This window comes from Lampris incognitus, chromosome 5, assembly GCF_029633865.1.
Source record: "Lampris incognitus isolate fLamInc1 chromosome 5, fLamInc1.hap2, whole genome shotgun sequence".
NCBI classification, from domain to species: domain Eukaryota; kingdom Metazoa; phylum Chordata; class Actinopteri; order Lampriformes; family Lampridae; genus Lampris; species Lampris incognitus.
Genome location: NC_079215.1, coordinates 39272449 through 39296793, shown reverse-complemented (window position 1 = coordinate 39296793; position 24345 = coordinate 39272449). Strand labels below are relative to the sequence as shown.

The window sequence follows — 24345 nt, the reverse complement described above, 5'->3', positions numbered from 1 at the left end:
GTATGTACAAAATGCCTACTAAAGAGTATTCTATTCTATTCTATTGAACCTACTGTAGATTTGGCTCACTGTGATTAGTTCTAGCTCAAATTGTCAGAGCAGAAATTTTAGAGTGGGGGTCAGTATCAAGGGACACCCTGGTATTTTAGAGCGTAACACCCCCGTTAATGGCAGACAAACCAAAGTGCTTTATGATATAGTCATGACGGGATGGATGGAGGGATCAACAACCTTTTTGTATGAGACCTCCTTTGTGATATGAGTGACCAACACCAGCTACTATACATGAGCTACACAATCAGGAAATATGTCTATTTCTTAAAATCTATTTATTTATGTCATGAGACGTGCACATTCTTGCAATTTTATTAACTCTCCAAATATCTACTTACTTAGAAATACTGTTTTATTAAAAATATGCAAGCTAAGGACACTAGACTGACGCTTCTCTAGCCCTCTAGTTCAATCTACTACTACTTTCGGCTGCTCCCGTTAGGGGTCGCCACAGTGGATCATCCGTTTCCATTTCTTCCTGTCTTCTGCGTCTTCCTCTGTCACACCAGCCACCTGCATGTCTTCCCTCACCACATCCATAAACCTCCTCTTTGGCCTTCCTCTTCTCCTCTTCCCTGGCAGCTCCATATTCAGCATCCTTCTCCCAATATACTCAGCATCTCTCCTCCACGCATGTCCAAGCCATCTCAATCTTGCCTCTCTTGCTTTGTCTCCAAACCGTCCAACCTGAGCGGTCCCTCTAATATAATCGTTCCTAATCCTGTCCTTCTTCGTTACTCCCAGTGAAAATCTTAGCATCTTCAACTCTGCCACCTCCAGCTCCGCCTCCTGTCTTTTCGTCAGTGCCATTGTCTCCAAACCATATAACATAGCTGGTCTCACAACCATCTTGTAAACCTTCCCTTTAACTCTTGCTGTTACCCTTCTGTCGCAAATCACTCCTGACACACTTCTCCACCCACTCCATCCTGCCTGCACTCTCTTTTTCACCTCTCTACTGCTCTCCCCGTTACTTTGGACGGTTGACCCCAAGTATTTAAACTCAAATGCTTTTGTCACCTCCACTCCTTGCATCCTGACCATTCCACTGTCCTCTCTCTCATTCACGCATAGGTATTCCGTCTTGCTCCTACTGACTTTCATTCCTCTTCTCTCCAGTGCATACCTCCACCTCTCCAGGCTCTCCTCAACCTGCACCCTACTCTCGCTACAGATCACAATGTCATCCGCGAACATCATCGTCCATGGAGACTCCTGCCTGATCTTGTCCGTCAACCTGTCCATCACCATTGCAAACAAGAAAGGGCTCAGAGCTGATCCTTGATGTAATCCAACCTCCACCTTGAACCCATCTGTCATTCCAACTGCACACCTCACCATTGTCACTCTTCCCTCATACGTATCCTGCACCACTCCTACATACTTCTCTGCAACTCCTGACTTCCTCATACAATACCACACCTCCTCTCTCGGCACTCTGTCATAAGCTTTCTCTAAATCTACAAAGACACAATGCAACTCTTTCTGGCCTTCTCTATACTTCTCAATCAACATTCTCAAAGCAAACATCGCATCTGTGGTGCTCTTTCGTGGCATGAAACATACTGCTGCTCGCTGATCATCACCTCTCCTCTTAACCTAGCTTCTATTACTCTTTCCCAAATCTTCATGCTGTGGCTGATCAACTTTATACCTCTGTAGTTGTTACAGTTCTGCACATCGCCCTTGTTCTTGAAAATCGGTACCGGTATGCTTCTTCTCCACTCCTCAGGCATCCTCTCACTTTCCAGGATTGTGTTAAACAATCTAGTTAAAAACTCCACTGCCATCTCTCCTAAACATCTCCATGCCTCCACAGGGATGTCATCAGGACCAACTGCCTTTCCACTCTTCATCCTCTTCATAGCTGCCCTCACTTCCTCCTTGTTAATCCACTGAACTTCCTGATTCACTATCCCTACATCATCCAACCTTATCTCTCTCTCTCTCATTTTCTTCATTCATCAGCCCCTCAAAGTATTCCTTCCACCTTCTTAGCACACTCTCCTCGCTTGTCAGCACATTTCCATCTCTATCCTTGATCGCCCTAACTTGCTGCACATCCTTTGCAGCTTGGTCTCTCTGTCTAGCCAATCGGTACAAGTCCTTTTCTCCTTCCTTAGTGTCTAACCTGTCATACAACTCACCATACGCCTTTTCCTTTGCCTTTGCCACCACTCTCTTTGCTTTACGCTGCATCTCCTTGTACTCCTGTCTACTTTCTTCATCTCTCTTACTATCCCACTTCTTCTTTGCCAACCTTTTCCTCTGTATAATTTGCTGTACTTCCTCATTCCACCACCAAGTCTCCTTGTCTTCCTTCCTCTGTCCTGATGACACACCAAGTACCTTCCTAGCTGTCTCCCTCACTATTTCTGCAGTGGTTGTCCAGCCATCTGGCAACTCTTCACTACCACCCAGTGCCTGTCTTAACTCCTGCCTGAACTCCACACAACAGTCTTCCTTCTTCAACTTCCACCATTTGATCTTCGGCTGTGTCTTCACTCGCTTCCTCTTCTTGGTCTCCAAAGTCATCCTACAGACCACCATCCGATGCTGCCTAGCTACGTTCTCCCCTGTCACCACCTTGCAGTCTCCAATCCCTTTTAGATGGCGCCTTCTACATAAGATATAGTCCACCTGTGTGCACTTTCCTCCACTCTTGTATGTCACCCTGTGTTCCTCCCTCTTCTTGAAATATGTATTCACCACAGCCGTTTCCATCCTTTTCGCAAAATCCACCACCATCTGTCCTTCCACATTCCTCTCCTTGACACTATACCTATCCATCACCTCCATTCCTTTCACCAACATGCCCATTGAAGTCTGCTCCAATCATCACTCTCTCCTCCTTGGGTACACTCTCCACCACTTCATCCAACTCACTCCAGAATTCTTCTTTCTATTCCATTTCATGCCCAAATGGCAGGGCATATCACTCTGTCTGACACTCTCTTCACCTCCAGCACGCTCTTGACATACTCTTCCTTCAGAATTACCCCTACCCCATTACTCCTCCCATTCACACCATGGTAGAAGAGTTTGAACCCACCTCCGATACTCCTGGCCTTACTCCCCTTCCACCTGGTCTCTTGCACACACAGTATGCCTACCTTTCTTCTTTCCATCATGTCAGCCAGCTCTCTCCCTTTACCAGTCATAGTGCCAACATTCAAAGTTCCAACTCTCACCTCCACATGTCTACCCTTCCTCCTCTCTAGCTGCCTCTGGACATGCTTTCCCCCTCTCCTTCTCCTTCGCCCAACAGTAGCATAGTTTCCACCGACACCCTGCTGGTTAACAGTACCGGTGGCGGTCGTTGGTAACCCGGGCCTCGACCGATCCGGTATGTAAGTCTTATTTATGATCCGCATATTTGATTTGGCAAAGATTTTACGCCGGATGCCCTTCCTGACGCAACCCTCCCCATTTGTCCGGGCTTGGGACCGGCGCTAAGGATGCACTGGCTTGTGCATCCTCAGTGGCTGGGTTAGCCCTCTAGTTCAATACCAGCCTATATTTATGTAGTGCATCAAACTTAAGCTTTTCAGTTTTAAATCACAATTTTATCAGCAAAACTATCCATTACTGGATGTTATTAAAATATTTTTAAAAGTTGAATGTTTTTTTGTTGTTGCCCAAGATGCATTTTGAGAGTAGTTATCACTGGATAATTTATGCATTTTATTTAATTCTTATACTTATGTCAACATATATTAATCTTTGATTTCATTTCATTATCCCCAATAAAGTTTTTACAGTATGCAGTAATTTGTGTGTGTGTGTGTGTGTGTGTGTGTGTGTGTGTGTGTGTTTTGTTTGTGTAAACATGTGTGTTTGTGTGAGTGTGTTGTATTGCTGGGGCCAAAATAGGGGCAGTTTACAAGTCTCGAATGGCATGAAGTTTATGATGTTTCCAGTCAGTGAATGGTCTGCAGGACTGCACCAAAGAAAGAAATATGAGCCTTCTACAAAATGAGCATTATGTTCTCTACAACCCTCTCTCTCTCACACACACACACACACACACACAAACACACACTGTGTTTATTAATCTTTGATCAGAGGGTGTGAATAATTGATGTTTCTTTATTTGTCCCTTTGGCGTCCCGTATATTTCTCTCTCTCTCTCTCTCTCTCTCTCTCTCTCTCTCTCTCTCTCTCTCTCTCTCTCTCTCTCTCTCTCTCTCTCTCTCTCTCTCTCTCTCTCTCTCTCTCTCTCTCTCTCTCTCATTTGCTCTCTTCCACTGGATCTGTCGTTCTCTCAATTTCTTTTCACCTCGACCCCCCTCCTCCTCATTCAGTCATGATTTCTGTTATGTGTTTCCATCTGTCCACAGGAAACTGGTTCCCTTTATAAAGGCTTGCAGCTCATTGAGCAGAGTGGTACTGTCGGCATGGATGCTCTCCATCCTGCAGTTTTCCCACAATCCCTAACTCTCTGGTAGGTAAATTAAGCATAAAAAGTCACTTGTAAAACATGTTAACATGTGTTCACAAATTAACCTGTCATGGTAATGTAAATAAGTCTTCCAAATTTTAAAGTACATCATAAAAATCTCCCCTTGAAAGGGTAGTAAACCATCCATCCATCCATTATCCGAACCACTTATCATGCTCTCAGGGTCATGGCGATGCTGGAGCCTATTCCAGCAGTCATTGGGCGGCAGGCGGGGAGGCACCATGGACAGGCAACCAGGCCATCACACAGGGTCGACACACACACCCACACACATTCATATCTAGGGACAGTTTAGTACGGCCAATTCACCTGACCTACATGTCTTTGGACTGTGGGAGGAAACTGGAGCCCCCGGAGGAAACCCACGCAGACACGGGGAGAACATGCAAACTCCACACAGAGGACGACCCGGGACAACCCCCAAGGTTGGACTACCCTGGGGCTCGAACCCAGGACCTTCTTTTAAAAAACTTTTTTTTTTAACAGAACACTTGTAGGTATGGGCCTGGGATGGAAGAACCGATTGCCCTCATGCGAAATAAAAAAAAAAAAAAAAAAAGACAAAACAAGATGCATCATAGTTTTTTCTTACGTTCAGGGTAAAATATATATTTAGATCAACCTCTCTGAGTTGGCTTCTTAATATGGGGGCATCAAAGACAATGTGATCTAGGCAACACACATGGGATTCAGAATTTAAGACCAATAAAATAGGGGGCGTCCGGGTAGCGTAGCTGTCTATTCCGTTGCCTACCAACATGGGGATCGCTGGTTCGAATCCCCATGTTGCCTCCAGCTTGGATGGGCGTCCCTGCAGACACAATTGTCTGTGTCTGCGGGTGGGAAGCCAGATGTGGGTATGTGTTCTGGTCGCTGCACTAGCACCTCCTCTGGTTGGTCGGGGGCCCCTGTTCAGGGGGGGGAATAGCGTGATCCTCCCACACGCTATGTCCCCCTGGTGAAACTCCTCACTCTCAGGTGAAAAGAAGCAGCTGGCAAGTCCACATATATCAGTGGAGGCATGTAGTAGTCTGCAGTCCTCCCCGGATCGGCAGAGGAGGTGGAGCAGTGACCGAGACGGCTCGGAAGAGTGGGGTAATTGGCCGGATACAATCTGGGAGAAAAGGGGGGGGCAATAAAATATTGGGCAAGTAGAAAGGTGATACACCAGTGTTAGTCAACCAGACTCTCTAGGTGGACTTGTTAGAAGCTGAAGTACGGTGTCATACTACATGAATGCCATCTTCACAGAATACCACCGAGTGCCGTCTTTATTTGGCATTCATGTAGTTTATTTCGATGTTGCTTACAGAAGGTAGCAGCAAACCAGGAAGTAAGGGTTGTAGTTTTCACATTCATGGACAGTAGCGACAGTACTGGCAATCTTCTTCAGCGTTATAGAGATGCACAAGACTGCTCAGTACTATAGCTGTTAATGGAGTGTTATCCCTTTAACATATAGCCTATAGAGCTGATGTGAAATGGTCAGTTCACCTAAAATAAAATAATTTTTTTTTTTACTTACTCTGAGTGCAGGCGGCATGGTGGCACAGTGGTTAGTGCAGTCGCCTCACAGCAAGAAGGTCCTGGGTTCGAGCCCTGGGGTAGTCCAACCTTGGGGGTCGTCCTTTGTGTGGAGTTCGCATGTTCTCCCTGTGTCTGCGTGGGATTCCTTTGGGTGCTCCGGTTTCCTCCCACAGTCCAAAGACATGTAGGTCAGGTGAATCGGCCATACGAAATTGGACCTAGGTGTGTGTGTGTGTGTGTGTGTGTGTGTGTGTGTGTGTGTGTGTGTGTGTGTGTGTGTGTGTGTGTGTGTGTGTGTGTGTGTGTGTGTGTGTGTGTGTGTGTGTGTGTGTGTGTGTGTGTGTGTGTGTGAGCCTGCTAGCCTGTTCAGGGTGTCTCCCTGCCTGTTGCCCAATGACTGCTGGGATAGGCTCCAGCAACCCTGAGAGCAGGATAAGTGGTTTGGATGGATGGATGGATACTCCTAGTGCAATCTATCTATCCATCCAGATAGTTTTGGTGCGGTTTGGCAAGGTCTTGAGTTCTCCACAGTAGAGCTATCTCACCTCCACCCAGTGCAATGGAGTTGAATTCAAATCGGTTTGTGGAACCCTTTTAAGATCATCATATTTTTCCACTTAATCGACAAGTTTGTTGATCAGTTTGAGAGTGAAAACACTTTCCTTAATGTGATGCTTTAGGTTTTGGTCTGGCTATCCTGTGATATGTGTGGATTATCCATAAAGTCTGTAGAATACAGCAATCTACAAAGTGGTGTTGTCAGTTCAGTGAAGCATTTGATCTCCCTACTTTTCAGTGTCTCATATTCACCAATGCATACACACATACGCACACACAGACGTGCACTTGCACTCACACACACAAAAACAAAATACATGCACACTGAAACCTGCACACACCCACAAGTGCACTCGCACAGCGTGTTTGGAGTCCTTTAAATGCTCTAATGCATTTGGTTTCCATAGCAATGAGCTGCGGTTGGGTTCCACATGGGTAGCTGTGGTCTCTAGGGGTCACCCTTGAAGTTTCCAGGATTCACCACATTCTTTATTCTCATTCTGATTGTTGTTTCCCTGTTTTTACTCTTTATTGTTTGAAGATCTGCAGCTGCGGCCCTTGAACCCTGTAACGTGACCAGCAGCAGTCCATGACTGACCACCTGTCAGGTACAAAACACACACACTCACACACACACACACACACACACACACACACACACACACACACACACACACACACACACACACACACACACACACACTCTCTCTATCTCTCTCTCTCTCTGGTCTGCCTGTCTGTCTGTCTCTGGAAGTAGTACACTGCTCTAGCCAGCACTTTTTGGATCATTAAAGGCAACTGCTAGTTGAGAAATGCATTCATTCTTAATGCATCTGGTACGGCTTTCAAAAATATGTCCCATGTCTGAGGAATGCAGAGACCTTGACATAGGGCTGGGCACTGTAATGATATCATCTTGTATCAATATTATGATATGACTTGATATCATCTGGGATTTTAGTTATTGTGGTTCCTTGACTAATATTCAATCATTCGCTGGTCTTAAAGGCTACAATTCAGTAAAGGGATACAATTCTCATATCGGTTTGTTTCAGCTGAATGAAATGAATAATCTGCCTCTACATACTTGGCTATCATATTCATATTACTAACGATGATTTTTCAAAAAAATTCTTGTGTGGAAATACCTTATGAAAGCAGAGGTATTCGGATAAAAATGTCATGATATTTGATTTTGTCATATTGCCTGACCATACCTTGAAATGGGTTATTGATACCAGAGGGAGAACATCATATTTTTACTCCACAGTTGTGCAAGGTCAGCCACAGCCCCATTTAAGCTAGTAGGAATTCAGGGTCTCGCTAAAAACACTTACACATTGTGGATATATGCTGTCAAGATGGATTGAGTGCAGTCCTTCTGACTGAAGGATGGTTCCCCTAAATCTTATGCCGCCCTGCTGCCCACCATGCTGGATCTGTTTGATATAATACACCATGCCGGTTTTCCTTTTTTACAGTTCTTAAGTATAGCTAATAATTAAGTCAATATGTTACAGGACAACATGTTGTAATGCATGTACATGTGCAAGTAGAAGCATGTGCAAAACTTTTCTGTCGGAAAAAAAAATAAAACAAGCATAAAGGAACCTACTGGAGCGTCCGGGTAGCATGGCGGTCTATTCCGTTGCCTACCAACACGGGGATCGCCGGGTTGAATCTCTGTGTTACCTCCAGCTTGGTCAGGCGTCCCTACAGACGCAATTGGCCGTGTCTGCGGGTGGGAAGCTGGATGTGGGTATGTGTCCTGGTCGCTGCACTAGCGCCTCCTCTGGTCGGTCAGGGCACCTGTTCGGCGGGGGGGGGGGACTGGGGGGAAAAGCGTGATCCTCTCATGCGCTACGTCTGCCTGGTGAAACTCCTCACTGTCAGGTGAAAAGAAGCGGCTGGCGACTCCACATGTATCGGAGGAGGCATGTGGTAGTTTGCAGCCCTCCCCGCATTGGTAGAGGGGGTGGAGCAGCAACCGGGATGGCTTGGAAGAGTAGGGTAATTAGCCAGATACAATTGGGAGAAAAAAAAGGGGGGGGTCCAAAATAAATGAATAAATAAAGGACCCTACTGAGATATAGTGATTCAGATATACTAACTTCACACTCCCCTCTTTCACCCTCTCTTGTAGTGGACGATTCTTGTGCCATGATGATGTCAGTGGATGTGACCAATCATAATGGCCCAGCTGCCAGTCCTCCAACATCACTCAGTCTTCGCTCTTCCCACAATCAGCTGCTCAGCGGTGATGTCATCAAACAGGGCTCTGCCACACCTCCAAAGTGCCGCAAGAAGTATGCACTCACCAGTATCCAGGCTGCCATGGGCCTTGGAGAAGGAATGCCATCTACGTCATCACCGCCATCGTCTTCATCACCTCAGTCATCAACTCCCAACAACCCCAAACTAGCAAAGAATGGGATGAACCAGCTCCGTAAAGCTGGCCAGGATCACAACAAAAACACAACCGGCCCTGACTCCACTGTCTCTGAACCTAACACAACAGCAGTTGCAGACGACCTTAATGTAAACTCAGCTGTGGAGCATGATAGTCACGACCTGACCAACAACGACCGAGACGACCGAGATGATGTCATCCAACTAGACCACAGCCCTCACCCTGAACCAAACACCAAGTCAGATCTCGATCAAAAAATAGAGTCAGATGTAGACTGTAATACCAACAGGTCTCTGGAGATCAAGCTAAACTCCAACACAACAAGTTTGGGCTCTGAGGTGAACATTGAGACAGAGGAGGGCGATGATATCAGCATCCTGTCTGAGAAAGAAGTGTCAAACATGAAGATTGAAGATGAGGACGACAATGTATTGGAACAGGATGAGGAGGAGAAAAGGCCATTGCTGATGATAACAAGTGAGAGTCCGATGAAGAACATAAAAATTCCTTCAGGCCAGGGACTCGCTTCTGATCTCCACCCAACCCTCAAACTCCTTAAGTCGGCCAAAGAGCTTGGGGTGCCTCCTCCTCCCTCGCTGCCCAGACAGGCAAGCCCTGAGGACACTCCACTGCTCTCTGTGGCCTCCTGCTCCTCCTCCTCCTCTTCTTCCTCCTCTCCGGAGACAAAGAAGGACAGGCGGACTGGAGCAAAGACAGACTGTGCTTTAAACCGCATTCAGAACCTGAACCCGAGTGATGAGGAGTCCAGCTGGACCACATTGTCGCAGGGGAGCAATTCCCCAGAAGAGACAGGTACACACACACACACTCTCTCTCTCACACACACACACACACACACACAAAATGCTATTTACCTAGTTTTTTTGTCCTTTGAGATACATTGCTCAAGGGCAAATATAAGGTCACTGTAGTTTAGGGCCTTCTGATCCGCTGTGGCGACCCCAAACGGGAGCAGTCGAAAGTAGTAGTAGTAGAGTTTAGGGCCTTTTGGCAGTATGGACATGTGAGTGTGTGTCAGCTGCTTAGTGCTGGTTTGTTTTCTTTCTACCATTTAGCGATTTCCCTAACCTGTATGTATGTGTGCTAATGTGTGTGTGTGTGTGTGTGTGTGTGTGTGTGTGTGTGTGTGTGTGTGTGTGTGTGTGTGTGTGTGTGAGATAGAGTAATATAGAGAAAGAGAGAGCGAGGGGGATAGAGAGAGAGCGAGAGAGAGGGATATAGAGAAAGAGTGAGAGAGAGAGGGATAGAGAGAGAGTTTGTGTGTGAGCACACCATAAACTCAGTCATGACAAGAACAAAATAACAAATGCTAGAACGTGTCCCTGTTGCCCCAAGGGTGGATGGGAAGCTTGGTCAGCTGCTTCCTGTTTCAAACTGTGCTTGTGTATGTGGTATTGGTGCATCCTTAGTCTGCAGCCCACAAACATTTATCTACTTGCTTTCTTTTTTTATATATTGAGTCTTTTTTTCTGTCATAATCCCTCTCTCTGTTGGAGTGATTATAAAAATCCTGTGACTCTTTACAACAGTTTAGATACAAGAACTATGTAGTATGATGCAGTTTGGGCATACCGACAGAGTATGGAAAATATTAGACACGCAACTTTAGAGATTTCCTTTTCGCTCGAGGCTGTGTGTGCATGATGAGAAGAGCTTCTATTTTGAGCCATTTCCAATCCTCAGTTTTTTAAGTTTCAGTTATGATCCTCCGATCTCACATGAAGGCTTTAACCTTGTCCCCTCGAAGGTAAGAGTGGTCATGACTGAAAGGTTCCCCTATCGACAGTAAAGACACAATGGTTCTCGCCAGCCCCTGTTGATGAATGGCCTTTAAATATCACGAATTTGTAGCTAATGATGTTAAAACGAGCTACATAACCCGCACAATCTTCCTAGTATTTGGGGTGATATGAAATATGTCAAATGCCAGCCATATCATAATTTCATTTTAAGTTTGAATAACCTTGAGACTAAAACTAACTAGTTTTTTTGTTTTGTTTTGTTTTTGTTTTGGATTCCCCCCCCCCTTTTTCTCACCAATTGTATCCGGCCAATTACCCAACACTTCTGAGCCGTCCCGATCTCTGCTCCACCTCCTCGTGCCAATCCGGAGAGGGCTGTAGACTACCACATGCCTCCTCCGATACATGTGGAGTCGCCAGCTGCTTCTTTACACCTGACAGTATGGAGTTCCACCAGGGGGACGTAACGTGTGGGAGGATCACGCTATTCCCCCCATTTCCCCCTCTCCCCTGAACAGGCGTCCCGACCGACCAGAGGGGATGCTAGTGCAGCGCTTAGGACACACCCACATCCCGCTTCCCACCCGCAGACATGGCCAATTGTGTCTGTAGGGAGCCCGACCTAGCCAGAGGTAACACAGGGATTTGAACCGCTGATCCCCGTGTTGGTAGGCAACGGAATAGACTGCTACGCTACCCGGACGGTCCTAAAACTAACTAGTTAACAAAAAAACAAAAAACAAAAAAAAATTGTAGATAGCAAATATCTGCATGACACTGAGTTAGGATCCTGTTTATATTGTTTCGTGGAGCTTCAGTTAAAATGTAAAGGTTTAAAATGTAGGTTTTTTGTCAGCTATGGCCTCTATTGTGCAGCAGTGGACCTCAATCAAATGGGCTACACACATTTGCTCTATTTCAAATAAGGCTGTTGATAGCAAATCTCTTTTACAAATGGTCTATATTTATGTGGGACATGTTACAGATGGGGCGGCATGGTGGCGCAGTGGTTAGCACAGTCGCCACACAGCAAGTAGGTCCTGTGTTCAAGCCCCAGGGTAGTCCAACCTTGTGGGGGAGATCATCCCAGGTTGTACTCTGTGTGGAGTTTAAATGTTTTCCCCGTGTCTGCATGGGTTTCCTCCGGGTGCTCCGGTTTCCTCCCACAGTCCAAAGACATGTAGGTCAGGTGAATCAGCCGTACTAAATTGTCCGTAGGTGTGAATGTTTTGGCCCTGTGATGGCCTGGCAGCCTGTCCAGGGTGTCTCCCGCCTGCTGCCCAATGACTGCTGGGATAGGTGCCAGCATTCCCACGACCCTGAGAGCAGGATAAGCAGTTTGGATAATGGATGGATGGAAGGATGAACAAATTGAAAAAAATTTAAAGTTAGTCCCTCTACCATATCTTTAGGCTGAATAAAAGTTGGTATAGTATGCAAAAACCTTGCATAACTTGCCTTTTAGAGTAGATTTCAGCTGAGGTGTAGTGATTTGGACCCATGATAGCTTATCTGCTCTGTTGTGGAAGTTACTAATAAGTAAGGCATATGATGATTGTTGGTATCGATGCCTATCAAGCTTGCCTGTACTCGCTCCTTCTGTAGGAGGTCTACTGGTTATTCTTTGTCAGAGAAGCCAGTTTGAAATGGGCCGTGACAACCACTTCGCATGTCTTTTGCTGTTCTCTCCACTGCACATCAGCCGTGACCTCTGACATGCATTCAGCTCATAACGGTTTTCTCTGAAGTCTCAGATACTAGCTGTACTCCTGTGAGCTGTTGCGTCACGTACCTGCAGCTTTGTCTTGCAGAATGCTTCATCTCCTGCGCTCTGATGACTCACTGCAGCTCAAAAGTCAAAGCTCACTAGTGTTATATCTTTATTTTACAAATCTGTCTGCCACCTTGTCTCCTACAGTGCTTGCCTTCCAACTCCTTGGCACTTACCCTCATAAAGTAAAACCATTTTCCAAGGGAGAGTTTATTTTCTATCTGTTCATTTGTCCCCACTGTCTCTTTGCTTGTCTGCAAAAAGACTTGTCTTCCAGAGCCAAGGTTTGTTCCCTTATGGATGGGTTGGAAGTATATGCAGTTCAAAGACTGTGTATTGATGAATAGAGGGAGGGAGACAAAAAGCAAATGTTAGGGGCACCATAGTTTCTAGTTAAGAATGATTGTTCCCTCAGGATCAGTTTGCTGGAGAGTTACATAACAGGCATCATTCATGCTGAATAAACACTGATTGAAAAGATACCATGATCTTAAATCCGTTATCCCTTCCTGCATTTCTGCCCCTTTTCTATCTTCTCAACTTCCTGTTACCTCTCTGCCAACTTAGACTTCTGTCAATCTTTCTCTTCTCCCATCTCTGTCTCTCATACTGACAAAGCAGTGTTGTTTTGCCAGGTGTTTGTCAGATTCTTCTGTGGATATTGTGGGTTAGAGGTTCAGTGTGATACTGCTTTCACAACAAAAGAGCCAACACCCCTCCCCCCACACACACAGAACGGCATACACGTGCAGCATTAAAAAAGGTATTTTGCATTCTTTAGTTTGCAGTTACATTCTTACATACGCAGCAGCGCAGGCGCTGCAGCCACCATGAAAGTACATGCTTGGCTGTGATTGCAAATGGAAAATATGCAAGGTCCTCATCTCTATAGTGTTTCAAACGCTCTCTCTCTCTCTCTCTCTCTCTCTCTCTCTCTCTCTCTCTCTCTCTCTCTCTCTCTCACTCTCCCCCCTCCCCAATCACTCACTCACTCAATAACTCACTCATTTATTGACTCTCTCACATCAGCTCTCCCTTGATCCCCAGCCCCCTGCCCACTTCTTCTCTCTCACGCCTCCTCCCACTCTGCCAACATGTGTCTCCATCGGATATGATGCTGTTAGAAAGATGATCTGGGGGTTGCTAGGACAACGAAGAGAGGCTTAGGGGAAGAAGGAAAGGATGGAGAAAGGGACAGAAGGATAAACATAGACATTTGTTTGACGAAGATGATTGTTGCCAAATTGCCAATTTCTTTCGGTGTGTGTGTGTGTGTGTGTGTGTGTGTGTGTGTGTGTGTGTGTGTGTGTGTGTGTGTGTGTGTGTGTGTGTGTGTGTGTGTGTGTTGTGAACAGGAAAAGGGAGGACAGGATGATCTGAGCTCTTGTTACTGATGTTTCAGATTGAGGAAAGATGACAACAGCAAATGCAGCTCAGCTCTGGGGATACACCCCCGTACCCCCCCCAACCCTGTCACCTCCTCTGCTTCCACTCCCCATCTCATTCAATTCCTCTCTTCATTCTTTTCCTCATCTGTCTCTCCTCTCTTATCCTTCCTTTTCTGTCCCCCCTCCTTCTCTCCTTCCCTTTCTCACAGTGTCCCCCTCTCTGTCTGGGGTTCTCTGGTTCTCTCGTGTGTTGCTGCGCCGTGAGAGGTAGCTAGCTGACTATGATGCTGGGGAAAGACTACATGCTGGCCATTGTGATTGTCAATTACGAGGGTAGGTAGATGGGCTGAAAGTCTGTTGGAAACCACAGTGTGAGACTAGAGCTTAAAATGCTGTCTATAGATGAGTCAGCTGCTGTCTGGGTATCTGCAGATGTCTACCGACAGGAGATTTAAGTGGACGTGCAGTTTGTGTGTGCGCGCGTGTGTGTGTGTGTGTGTGTGTGTGTGTGTGTGTGTGTGTGTGTGTGTGTGTTTGCGATGTTTGCTAAATGCCTGCCAGTTATGGGGCAGATTGTTCTGCATAGGAGTCTCTGTGAATGTTTGTTGTACTGTATCTTTTATGTATGTATGTCAATGGGACTGTTTACATGCGTGTGTTCCTGTCTGGATAAGGTGATGTGATAGAAGTCTGTCTGATGTTATTTGCAGTAGGAAGCGTGAGAGTGTGTTTTGCCTCTGGAGCTGAGTGGTCTCCCCTCCCCCTCTGCCCAACTCTGCTCTGGCATGGGGCTGCATGCTAACCAAGCTATGTGCGATTAGCTTGGCCGTGGCACAGCCCCTTGAGCCAAGTACGGCGTGCTAGTTTAGTTTTAGCTTTCTTAGACTTTCAGGTTTGCAAACCTCATTAAGGGGGTGTGCTAAAAGGCACAGTGCTAACAGGGCTAGCAGAAACCGGCAGTACTTGCACTGATCCATGATTTACTGCGTAGAGGCAATAGCCAAGCCAGCACAGCACTAAATCAGCCAGCTTTCTTTTTGGCCATCTGCCTTTTTTTCACTATGCCTCTGTCTGTATTTGTCTGTGTGTGTCTGCACGCATGGTATGTGTGCAATTTTGTCATCCTCTGGTTTATCTTAAGCACCCCACCGCTGCCATCTCTCTTGTTGCCTAAAGCAGAAAGACATTTAGGCTGTCTGTGTTGTAGTTTTAATGGTTCTGACCTAATTTGTCCGCCTATAAAAGACTGCATTTCCCAGAAGGTCCTGTTTTACAGGTCCATGCTCTAATGCATATTCTCAAGCCTCAAAGATGAATGCTAGTGTGTATGCGTTTCCTGATTAGGTTTGTGAAATAATTCTTTCCATTAAAAGACAACTAAAGTTTTCATAACTTCTCTGAATCTGTGTGTGTGTGTGGATCTGAACTGACCTAGCCATCATGATGACATATGACTTGCTGCCATGGTGTCAGGCCAAAGCGCTATGTTTCATTGTTTTATTGTTTTATCAGCATGGTTGGCAGATCTAGCCCCCTGTCCACACACACACACACACACACACACAAAATGCTAGCCAGTCAGTTCTTTATACACTCTGAGTCGATATCACTTTTATGAGCCGTTGTGCCACCCAATGGAGTGTCTTATCATCTAATCCAAGCTGTCGTCCATCAGCTTTGCATACACACATGTAGAGATGCACATGAACACAGGCACACACATGCAGGTGAAAGCAGGCATGCTTGCAAGCACATACACACCCACTATTCACTCTGGACTTCAGTTTACTGCCTGTGTGTTTAGAACCAGATGACAGAATTTATCGGTTACAGATGAGATGCCACATAAGTCAACAAATTTAAGTGCAGATACACAATACTGTATATTTATTCGTTTATGTGTGCAAAGTGTGTATTTGTGTGTGTGCTTGCACGTGAGTATACATGTGCAAGAAATAAAATCAGTGAAGGATTACTTCTACATGTTTCAACGTCAAATAAAGGTCACAAAAATTCAAACTTCTAACTGATATCAACATTTTCACTCATTACACTCACTTTTTGTTTTTAATGTTTACTCATCCGTCCAACAGAGAGCTTCTTTGCTAATGATCTATTGGCTGTTGCTAGTTATGTGACTGTTAATTGTTACCTGTCTTTTTAATTTGGAAAAGATCTGAAGAGGACTGGTTATATCAAGTAGTTTTTTTTCTCCATTTTTTTCTTCTAACACTAAATGAATAAATCAGAGGATAGGAAAACAAAATAACTGGGACAATATGATAAATGTCTCATCCCCTGTTTGAATAAAAGAAACATAATTGGTTAAAGATGTTCTTTTGCCTTCGGTTAGATCACATGGTCCATTCCTAATACCCATTCCACTATTCTTCTACTACCTTTCATACATTTCTGATATCATCTTCTTCTATTGTCTCTATTTGTATTTTGGGTTGTTTATATACTGTTTTATATACTATATATGTATACACTGTTCATCTTTTTTAGTTACTAATTTTATTGGCCTTCATTGTATTTTATTATTTTGTATTATGTCTTCAACAAGTACACAAGCAACCACTAAGCTAAATTGCTTGTATGTGAGTGCGTCCGGGTAGTGTAGCGGTCTATTCTGTTGCCTACAAACACAGGGATCACTGGTTCAAATCTCCATGTTACCTTAGGCTTGGTCGGGAGTCCCTGCAGACACAATTGGCTGTGTCTGCAGGTGGGAAGCCGGATGTGGGTATGTATCCTGGTCACTGCACTAGCGCCTCCTCTGGCCGGTTGGGGCGCCTGTTCGGGGGAGGAGGGGGAACAGGGGGGAATAGCGTGATCCTCCCACACACTACGTCCCCCTGGTGAAACTCCACACTGTCAGGTGAAAAGAAGTGGCTGGCAACTCCACATGTATTGGAGGAGGGATGTGGTAGTCTACAGCCCTCCCCGGATTGGCAGAGTGGGTGGAGCAGCGACCGGGATGGCTTGGAAAATAGGGTAATTGGCCGGATACAATTGGGGAGAAAAGGGGGGGGGGATAAATAAATAAATAAATTCCTTGTATGTGCAAATATACTTGGCCAATGAAAGGGTTCTGATTCTGATATAGGAGTTCTAGGGTATGCTGTTGTGTTTCTGTGTGTGTATGAGTGAGTGTGTGCACATGCGTGCATGCGTGCTCATATGCCCGTTTCACAGAAAGTTGAATCCGTTCATCTGGACACGTTTATTGAGAGAAACGTTTCATCACTCGTCTAAGTGACCTCTTCCGTCTCAACTGATTGCAGGTATCCCCACCCTTATAAACAATACAGTGGCATAACGACCAAAACCAACGATCAGTTTCATATGCAAATTGCCGTATCCATTAGCTACAGTTAGACTGGCCATGTGTACTATTCACAGAGGATTGGGGAATGGTTGCGATCACAGCATTGATTATAATTATAATTATATATTATGTTATCATTATATATTATAATATTATAATTAGCAATATAATTCGGTTATCCTCTCTCAATTGTTGTATTCTGTAAATATTGCAAACATAACATCCTTTGCACGTTGTCCATCTTGGGAGAGAGATCCCTCCTCTGTTGCTCTCCCTGAGGTTTCTTCCTATTTTTTCTCCTTGTTAAAGGTTTTTTTTAGGGAGTTGTTCCTTATCCGATACGAGGGTCTAAGGACAGGATGTTGTGTTGCTGTAAAGCCCCTTGAGGCAAATTTGTAATTTGTGATATTGGGCTATACAAATAAAACTGACTTGACATTGTAAGATGGCAGTACTCTTAGCCCCCCCGGTTCAGGGATGGTTCCGTCTTCGCATAGATGGTCTCTTTGCAGTCATTCCACAATCCTCTGAATTGTACACATGGGCACTGTAACTCTAGTTAATGGTCATGGCAGTTTGCATATGAGACGGATCGTTGTTTTCGGTCGTTATGCCACTGTATTGTTTATAAGGGTGGGGATACCTGCAGTCAGTTTAGACTGAAGAGGTCACTTAGATGAGTGATGAAATGTTTCTCTCAATAAACATGTCCAGATGAACTGATTCAACTTTCTGTGATTTTCTTACCTAGATTATTGAGCATGCATAAAGACATATGCCCGTTTGTTTGTGTTGAAGGCATGCTAGAAATCTACATATTAATTTTGTCCTTGTGCCTCCTATATAAAGATATCCACATGTGTGTGTGTGTGTGTATGCTACCCTAACAGATATTTGGAGTGAGCAGTCATTTCAGACAGACCCAGATCTTCCTCCAGGATGGAAGAAGATCACAGACATGGCTGGTATCTACTACTGGCACATTCCCACAGGCACAACACAGTGGGAGAGGCCGGCCTCACGTCCTCCTGCTGGGCACACAGAGCCAGAGGCCCTGGGCAATGACACAGCCTCCACACCATGCAAGCACTCCGTGGGCTCTCTCAGCCCCTCGCCCACTCCTGACCATGAGGTGAGAGACAGAAGGACATACACACAGAAACGAATTTTACTTATAAACACAGTCAAACCTATTTAAGCTGACCCCGCCTGAGAAGGGGAAAAAAAGTCGTCCTAATAGGACCTCTAGTTAATAAAGGTTGTTGAAAGGTTTAGTTGTTTGGTACTCAAGGTATGGCAACAGCACATTTATAGTTGAAAAACAGTACTAGTGGGTTTTTTAAGATTAAACATTATTTTAATATGATATGGTTTATTTAATAAATGTCTAATGTGGAAGGAGTCAGACTCAGATGGTGTTTGAAATTGCAGCCACATTACTTAAAATCACTGTAAAGACATCCATTGTGAATTAGAGGAAGAGAAGAAAACTGTGCAATCACACATTTAAATAAATGCCACTTCATCAGACATGAGTGTTGTAGAGCAAAGTGTAGATGTAATCTCATGAAAAACGACTGCAAAATCATGGAACATGCAATAATCCTGTTTATCCACCCTGTTTTGGGCGGCACGGTGGCCCAATGTTTAGAGCTGTCGCCTCACAGCAAGAAGGTCCTGTGTTCGAACTCCGGGGTTGTCCAACCTTGGGGGGGGTTATCCCAGGTCGTCCTCTGTGTGTAACACCAGGGTCGACTAGAGACCCACTACAACTACACTGCTGTCTGTTCTTCAGACATCACAGTCATGATGTCTCCATAGGCGGCACGGTGGCCCAGTGGTTAGCGCTGTTGCCTCACAGCAAGAAGGACCTGGGTTCGAACCCCAGGCCGTCCCAGGTCCTTTCTATGTGGAGTTTGCATGTTCTCCCCATGTCTGCGGTGGGTTTTCTCTGGGTGCTCTGGTTTCCCCACCATCAAAAAGAAACATGCATGTTAGGGTTAATACTCCTGTATGTGCCCCTGACCAAGGCAATGGGAAAAGGACTGGAGTTGGTCTCCGAGCGCAGCATCAAGGCAGCAGCTCATTGCTCCTAGCTGCACAGATCACAGCTAGGATGGGTTAATTTGCAGTAACTGAATTTCCCCTAGGGGATTAATAAAGGAAACGTAATAATTAATTATTTTGGTAGATTTTTTCCCCTTGTATTTAACATTTTCAACTGTAGCAGACATTCCAAATGAAAGGAAATTCAAGTTTTGCCTGTAACATTTAGTGTTTACTTTTAGGGAGGACAGCAAAATGTCATGCTCTGGTCTGTTTGGTGATTTATTAAGCACCAACAAATTTCAGCACCATGTATTCGCGCTGAAGCAATATTTCCCTATTGGGTATAGTCCAACAGTCTTAATAAACAACAATCTAAAACTGGATTGCATTTCTTCAGGTTGTTTCTCCTGACATAAGATCGTGTGGTAGTGCTTTCTCCTATTCAGTCTATTGATGCCCTGCATCTACTGAGAGATATACAGTGTATAGTCAGGGAAAAGGACATTGAGGTGCAGGTGCACCTTGTTGACCATTGGCGCTGCTCCTGCAATTTACAGTCAATGACCAATTGTGTTAATAAATGCAACCTTGACGGCGTCCGGGTAGCATAGCGGTCTATTCCGTTGACTACCAACACGGGGATTGCCGGTTCAAATCCCCGTGTTATCTCTGGCTTGATCGGGCATCCCTACAGACAAATTTGGCCGTGTCTGCGGGTGGGAAGCCGAATATGGGTATGTGTCCTGGTTGCTGCAGTAGCGCCTCCTCTGGTCAGCTGGGGCACCTGTTCAGGGGGGAGGGGGAACTGGGGGGAATAGCGTGATCCTCTCACGCGCTACGTCCCCCTGGCGAAACGCCTCACTGCCAGGTGAAAAGAAGCTGCTGGAACCTCCACATGTATTGGAGGAGGCATGTGGTAGTCTGCAGCCCTCCCGGGATCGGCAGAGGGGGTGAAGCAGCGACCTGGACAGCTCGGAAGAGTGGGGTAATTGGCCGGATACAATTGGGAGAAAAAGGGGGAAAAAATAAAAATAAGATAAATGTGACCTTATGTTGACTGGGACAGAAAGGGATAAAGCAGTACTAATCAATTTCTATGGCTGAAGCCAATGTCCATACTGTCCAGATATTATGCTATATCTGTAATTGAGTTGCAGCATGACATCATCTATAAGTCAAGGATGCTGTCTCTGATTTGAATTAAGGTTGTCAATAAAAATTACTTTTTGTTTAGGTAAGTTTAGTTTAATGAATGTGAGAAACTTGTATAGTGCTCTGATTCGTGCCAACCAAATCCGGTTGTACATATCCCGCTCTTTCCCCCCCAAACCCCTTGTGTTACAGATTTTCAACATCCCCAAGCAACACTAGAAAAAGTTGCATTTCAACATGGATAACTATGATTGTAATTATGGACAACTGGGACAAAGAATTTGATGGTGCCTGTTAAATTCACTGTCAACAATATCAAAAATTGGCCAACAATTTGACTTGGAAACACTTCGTTTTGAACCACAATGTCCCTGCATTTCAGATGTCAGCTGCATTTCCAGATGAACTGATTCAACTTTCTGTGATTTTCTTACTTGGATATTGAGCATTTATAAAGACAATGTCCCTGCATGTTTGCAAACTGGCTGTGGTAAAAGCCTGGTTTTCAGCTATAGTCCTTCATCTGTAGGGAGTTGGCAAAGGCGTAGTGTATAACTAGCTCTAATGGGCCCAGTTATAGTTTTTCCAAATCTAAAGTATATTGCTGTTTTATGGTACCATTAAACAGATTGTGGTTGTCATTATAAAGACAAGAGGAAGAAGCGTAAAGTCAATAAATGCCAACATTTTTTTGATGGCATTTTGACAGGAGGCTTGCTCACCTACCCAAATGACGAACATGTAACTCATCATTTCAGTTTCCATATTATGAATTTGCAACTCAACACTGTTTTGGAGGAGCACAATCACTTATAGTCCCGCCCACTAGAATTGCAATTGGTTTCTTCAAAACAGAATAACTCCGCCTGTTTCTTTTATTATCTGAGATTGATAATGCATTCAACCATACCCTACTCCAAGTGTGGAGAAGGGCCTGGGTTCAATTCTAGTCAAGACCGGACAGCTGATCTTAGAATGATAAAGGCCTATAGTATTCCCTGACTCTGTGTGTGTGTGTGTGTGTGTGTGTGTGTGTGTGTATGTGTATGTTAAGTCCTCCCAGGCAGAGGTGTTCTTCGTGGCTTCAACCCGTTCGGGCAGCACCACCTCTGACAGTTCAGTTGAGCCCATCTCCACTCATGAGCCCACTTTGCCCACATGCGGATTTGTCAACAGCTGCTACTTTGTAAGTCAACACCAAGCAATTTTTTTAAAATATTTTTTTTTGGCATTTTTCCGCCTTTATTAGATAGTGATAGTATAGAGAGACAGGAAAGGCAGAGGATGACATGCAGCAAATGGCCTGGGCTAGATCAAACCCAGGCTGCTGCGGTAAGGACTCAGCTTTACGTGGTATGCGCTCTACCAGGTGAGCCACCAGGGTGCCCCACCACCACCCAGCAGTTTTTATCTGTGAATCTTTGTTCATGTGGTCAGGGATGAGCCTTCGATTTATGAATCATTTTATACTAAGCTGGGTGAACTGGATGTAGCTTCCACGCCACATTTTCTCTCCCACAGAGGAATGTGTGCATATGATTCTGTATCTTTATCTATTCTGTCTATTCTGAGATATTTCTTGAGGATTTTAAGGGATGCAGGATGAGGGAAACAGTGAAAAGGAGTGAGAGAGTGTAGGAAGACTGTTAGTGCACAGTCCGTGGCGAGCTAGAAATCAGCAAGGCAAGAAGGGTCAATCAGTCAGTTAGTTTAGCAGAATGAGAGAAAAGGAAAAGCATTTGGGGAAAGAGGAAAGGGGTCTGACCCTACCCTTAACCTAATCCTGATTCTAACCCTAATCCCAAATCCTAGCCCCAAAACAGACCCTTAAAGAAGTGAGGGCCGGACAAATTGTCCTCATTTTGCAAAAATGTCCTCACTCTGATGGTTAAATACGCAAATTGGTCCTCACAAAGATAGAAGTACACACACACACACACACAAATGTTCTAAATCAATATGAAACCAAGATGAGGTTGGACAGAAAGGAGGATGGTGAGGAAAAAACTTCCATCCTACAATCCAGAGAGAATGGACTGCTGTTGACACTCAGTAGAATGAAGAGAGAGAATGACCTGCAGGCTATATACACTGTCAGACATGATCAGCTGAACCAACATGGAAGAGGACAACTGATAATTATAGTTCAGTACAACTTTGTGATGACGTCCTCATTGATTATTATTATTATTATTATTATTATCATCATTGTTATTATCATTAGTCTTACAGTTTTGTGCCATAATGATGTATTTCCTGTCTTTTCCAACTGAAGTCCCTTTCTTTTCTTTAATTCTTTCCAGCCTCGTTCCGGCTCTCTACAGGGGATGACTGACCAGGAGTGGCATTGTCAGCACCATGAAGATGAAGACAAGGTACTGTAGGATGCTTGAGAACTTTCTAGGCCTTCTTCAGTCAATTCCTCAGTTATCCGTGACCCAGTCATCCTTTGCTTCAATACCCTTGAGATGTTTGATTTAGCATCTCATTCTTGGTGTTTGTGTGTGGGTGTGAGTGTGTGTGTGTGTGTGTGTGTGTGTGTGTGTGTGTGTGTGTGTGTGTGTGTGTGTATGTGTGTGCATGCATGCGTGAAACTATCATTTGTGTACAATACAGAGCCAGTTAGTGTAGAAATGTGCATCAAGTCGAGTCAGTTTTATTTATATGGCCCAATATCACAAATTACAAATTTGCCTCAGTGAGCTTTATGGGAATACAACATCCTGTCCTTAGACCCTCACACTGGATAAGTGTATTGTGTGTATTATTTACAGTGTCATCTCCTATTCTACTAATCACTAGATTCTTGGTATACTGTCAATAGGAGCAAACACAAAATTATTTAAAACGTTAGCCAACAGGGGTGTCTGGATAGTGTAGCAGTCTATTCTGTTGCCTACCAACATGGGGCTCGCTGGTACAAATCACCTTGTTACCTCCGGGCTTGGTCAGGCGTCCCTACAGACACAATTGGCCGTATCTGCGAGTGGGAAGCAGGATGTGGGTATGTGTCCTGGTCGCTGCACTAGCACCTCCTCTGGTCAGCCGGGGTGCCTGTTCGGGGGGGAGGGGGAACTGGGGGGAATAGCGTGATCCTCCCACATGCTACGTCCCCCTGGCAAAACTCCTCACTATCAGGTGAAAAGAAGCGGCTGGTGACGCTACATGTATCAGAGGAGGCAAGTGGTAGTCTCCGGCCCTCCCTGGTCTGGCAGAGGGGGTGGAGCAGTGACCGGGACGGCTCGGAAAATAGGGTGATTGGCCAAGTACAATTGGGGAGAAAAAAAAAGGGGGGGGCACAAAAAAAAAAAAGCTAACGGACATTGAGCTTTTCATTTTTAGTATTAGGGCGGCACGGTGGCCCAGTGGTTAGCGCTGTCGCCTCACAGCAAGAAGGTCCTGGGTTCGAACCTTGGGGTTGTCCAACCTTGAGGGTCATCTCAGGTCCTTTCTGTGTGGAGTTTGCATGTTCTCCCCGTGTCTGCGGTGGGTTTTCTCTGGGTGCTCCGGTTTCCCCCACCATCAAAAAGACATGCATGTTAGGGTTAATACTCCTGTCTGTGCCCCTGAGCAAAGCAATGGAAAAAAGAACTGGAGTTGGTCCCAGGGCGCTGCATGGCGGCTGCCCACTGCTCCTAGCTACACAGCTAGGATGGGTTAAATGCAGAGAAAGAATTGCCCCATGGGGATTAATAAAGTAGTAAAATGAATAAAAATAAATTACTCACTGGGTTGTTCCTCATTGAAACTGGCACCGGCGTGGAGTGAGCTAGCAAGCTAACAGCTTTATTCTGTCCCTCTCCCCTCGCACCCCTCCAACCTCTTCCTTATCTTCCAATCCTTGACCTCTGATTTTATGTGTGCGTATGTGTGTGTGTGT

At 45.1% G+C, this 24345-nt stretch overlaps 1 protein-coding gene across 5 annotated transcripts in view; it reads left to right on the top strand.

The window, feature by feature from the left end:
- LOC130112531 (amyloid beta precursor protein binding family B member 2-like) overlaps nucleotides 1-24345 on the top strand; it is a 72954-nt gene that overhangs the window by 17902 nt on the left and 30707 nt on the right. For all 5 annotated transcript variants that reach the window (XM_056279945.1, XM_056279944.1, XM_056279943.1 and 2 more), the window contains exons 2-7: nucleotides 4395-4498; nucleotides 7143-7209; nucleotides 8745-9824; nucleotides 18155-18396; nucleotides 21520-21651; nucleotides 22769-22840. In XM_056279945.1, coding sequence (XP_056135920.1) covers nucleotides 7191-7209; nucleotides 8745-9824; nucleotides 18155-18396; nucleotides 21520-21651; nucleotides 22769-22840 — 1545 coding nt within the window. In that variant the 5' untranslated portion in view covers nucleotides 4395-4498; nucleotides 7143-7190. The remainder of the gene's footprint in view (nucleotides 1-4394; nucleotides 4499-7142; nucleotides 7210-8744; nucleotides 9825-18154; nucleotides 18397-21519; nucleotides 21652-22768; nucleotides 22841-24345) is intronic.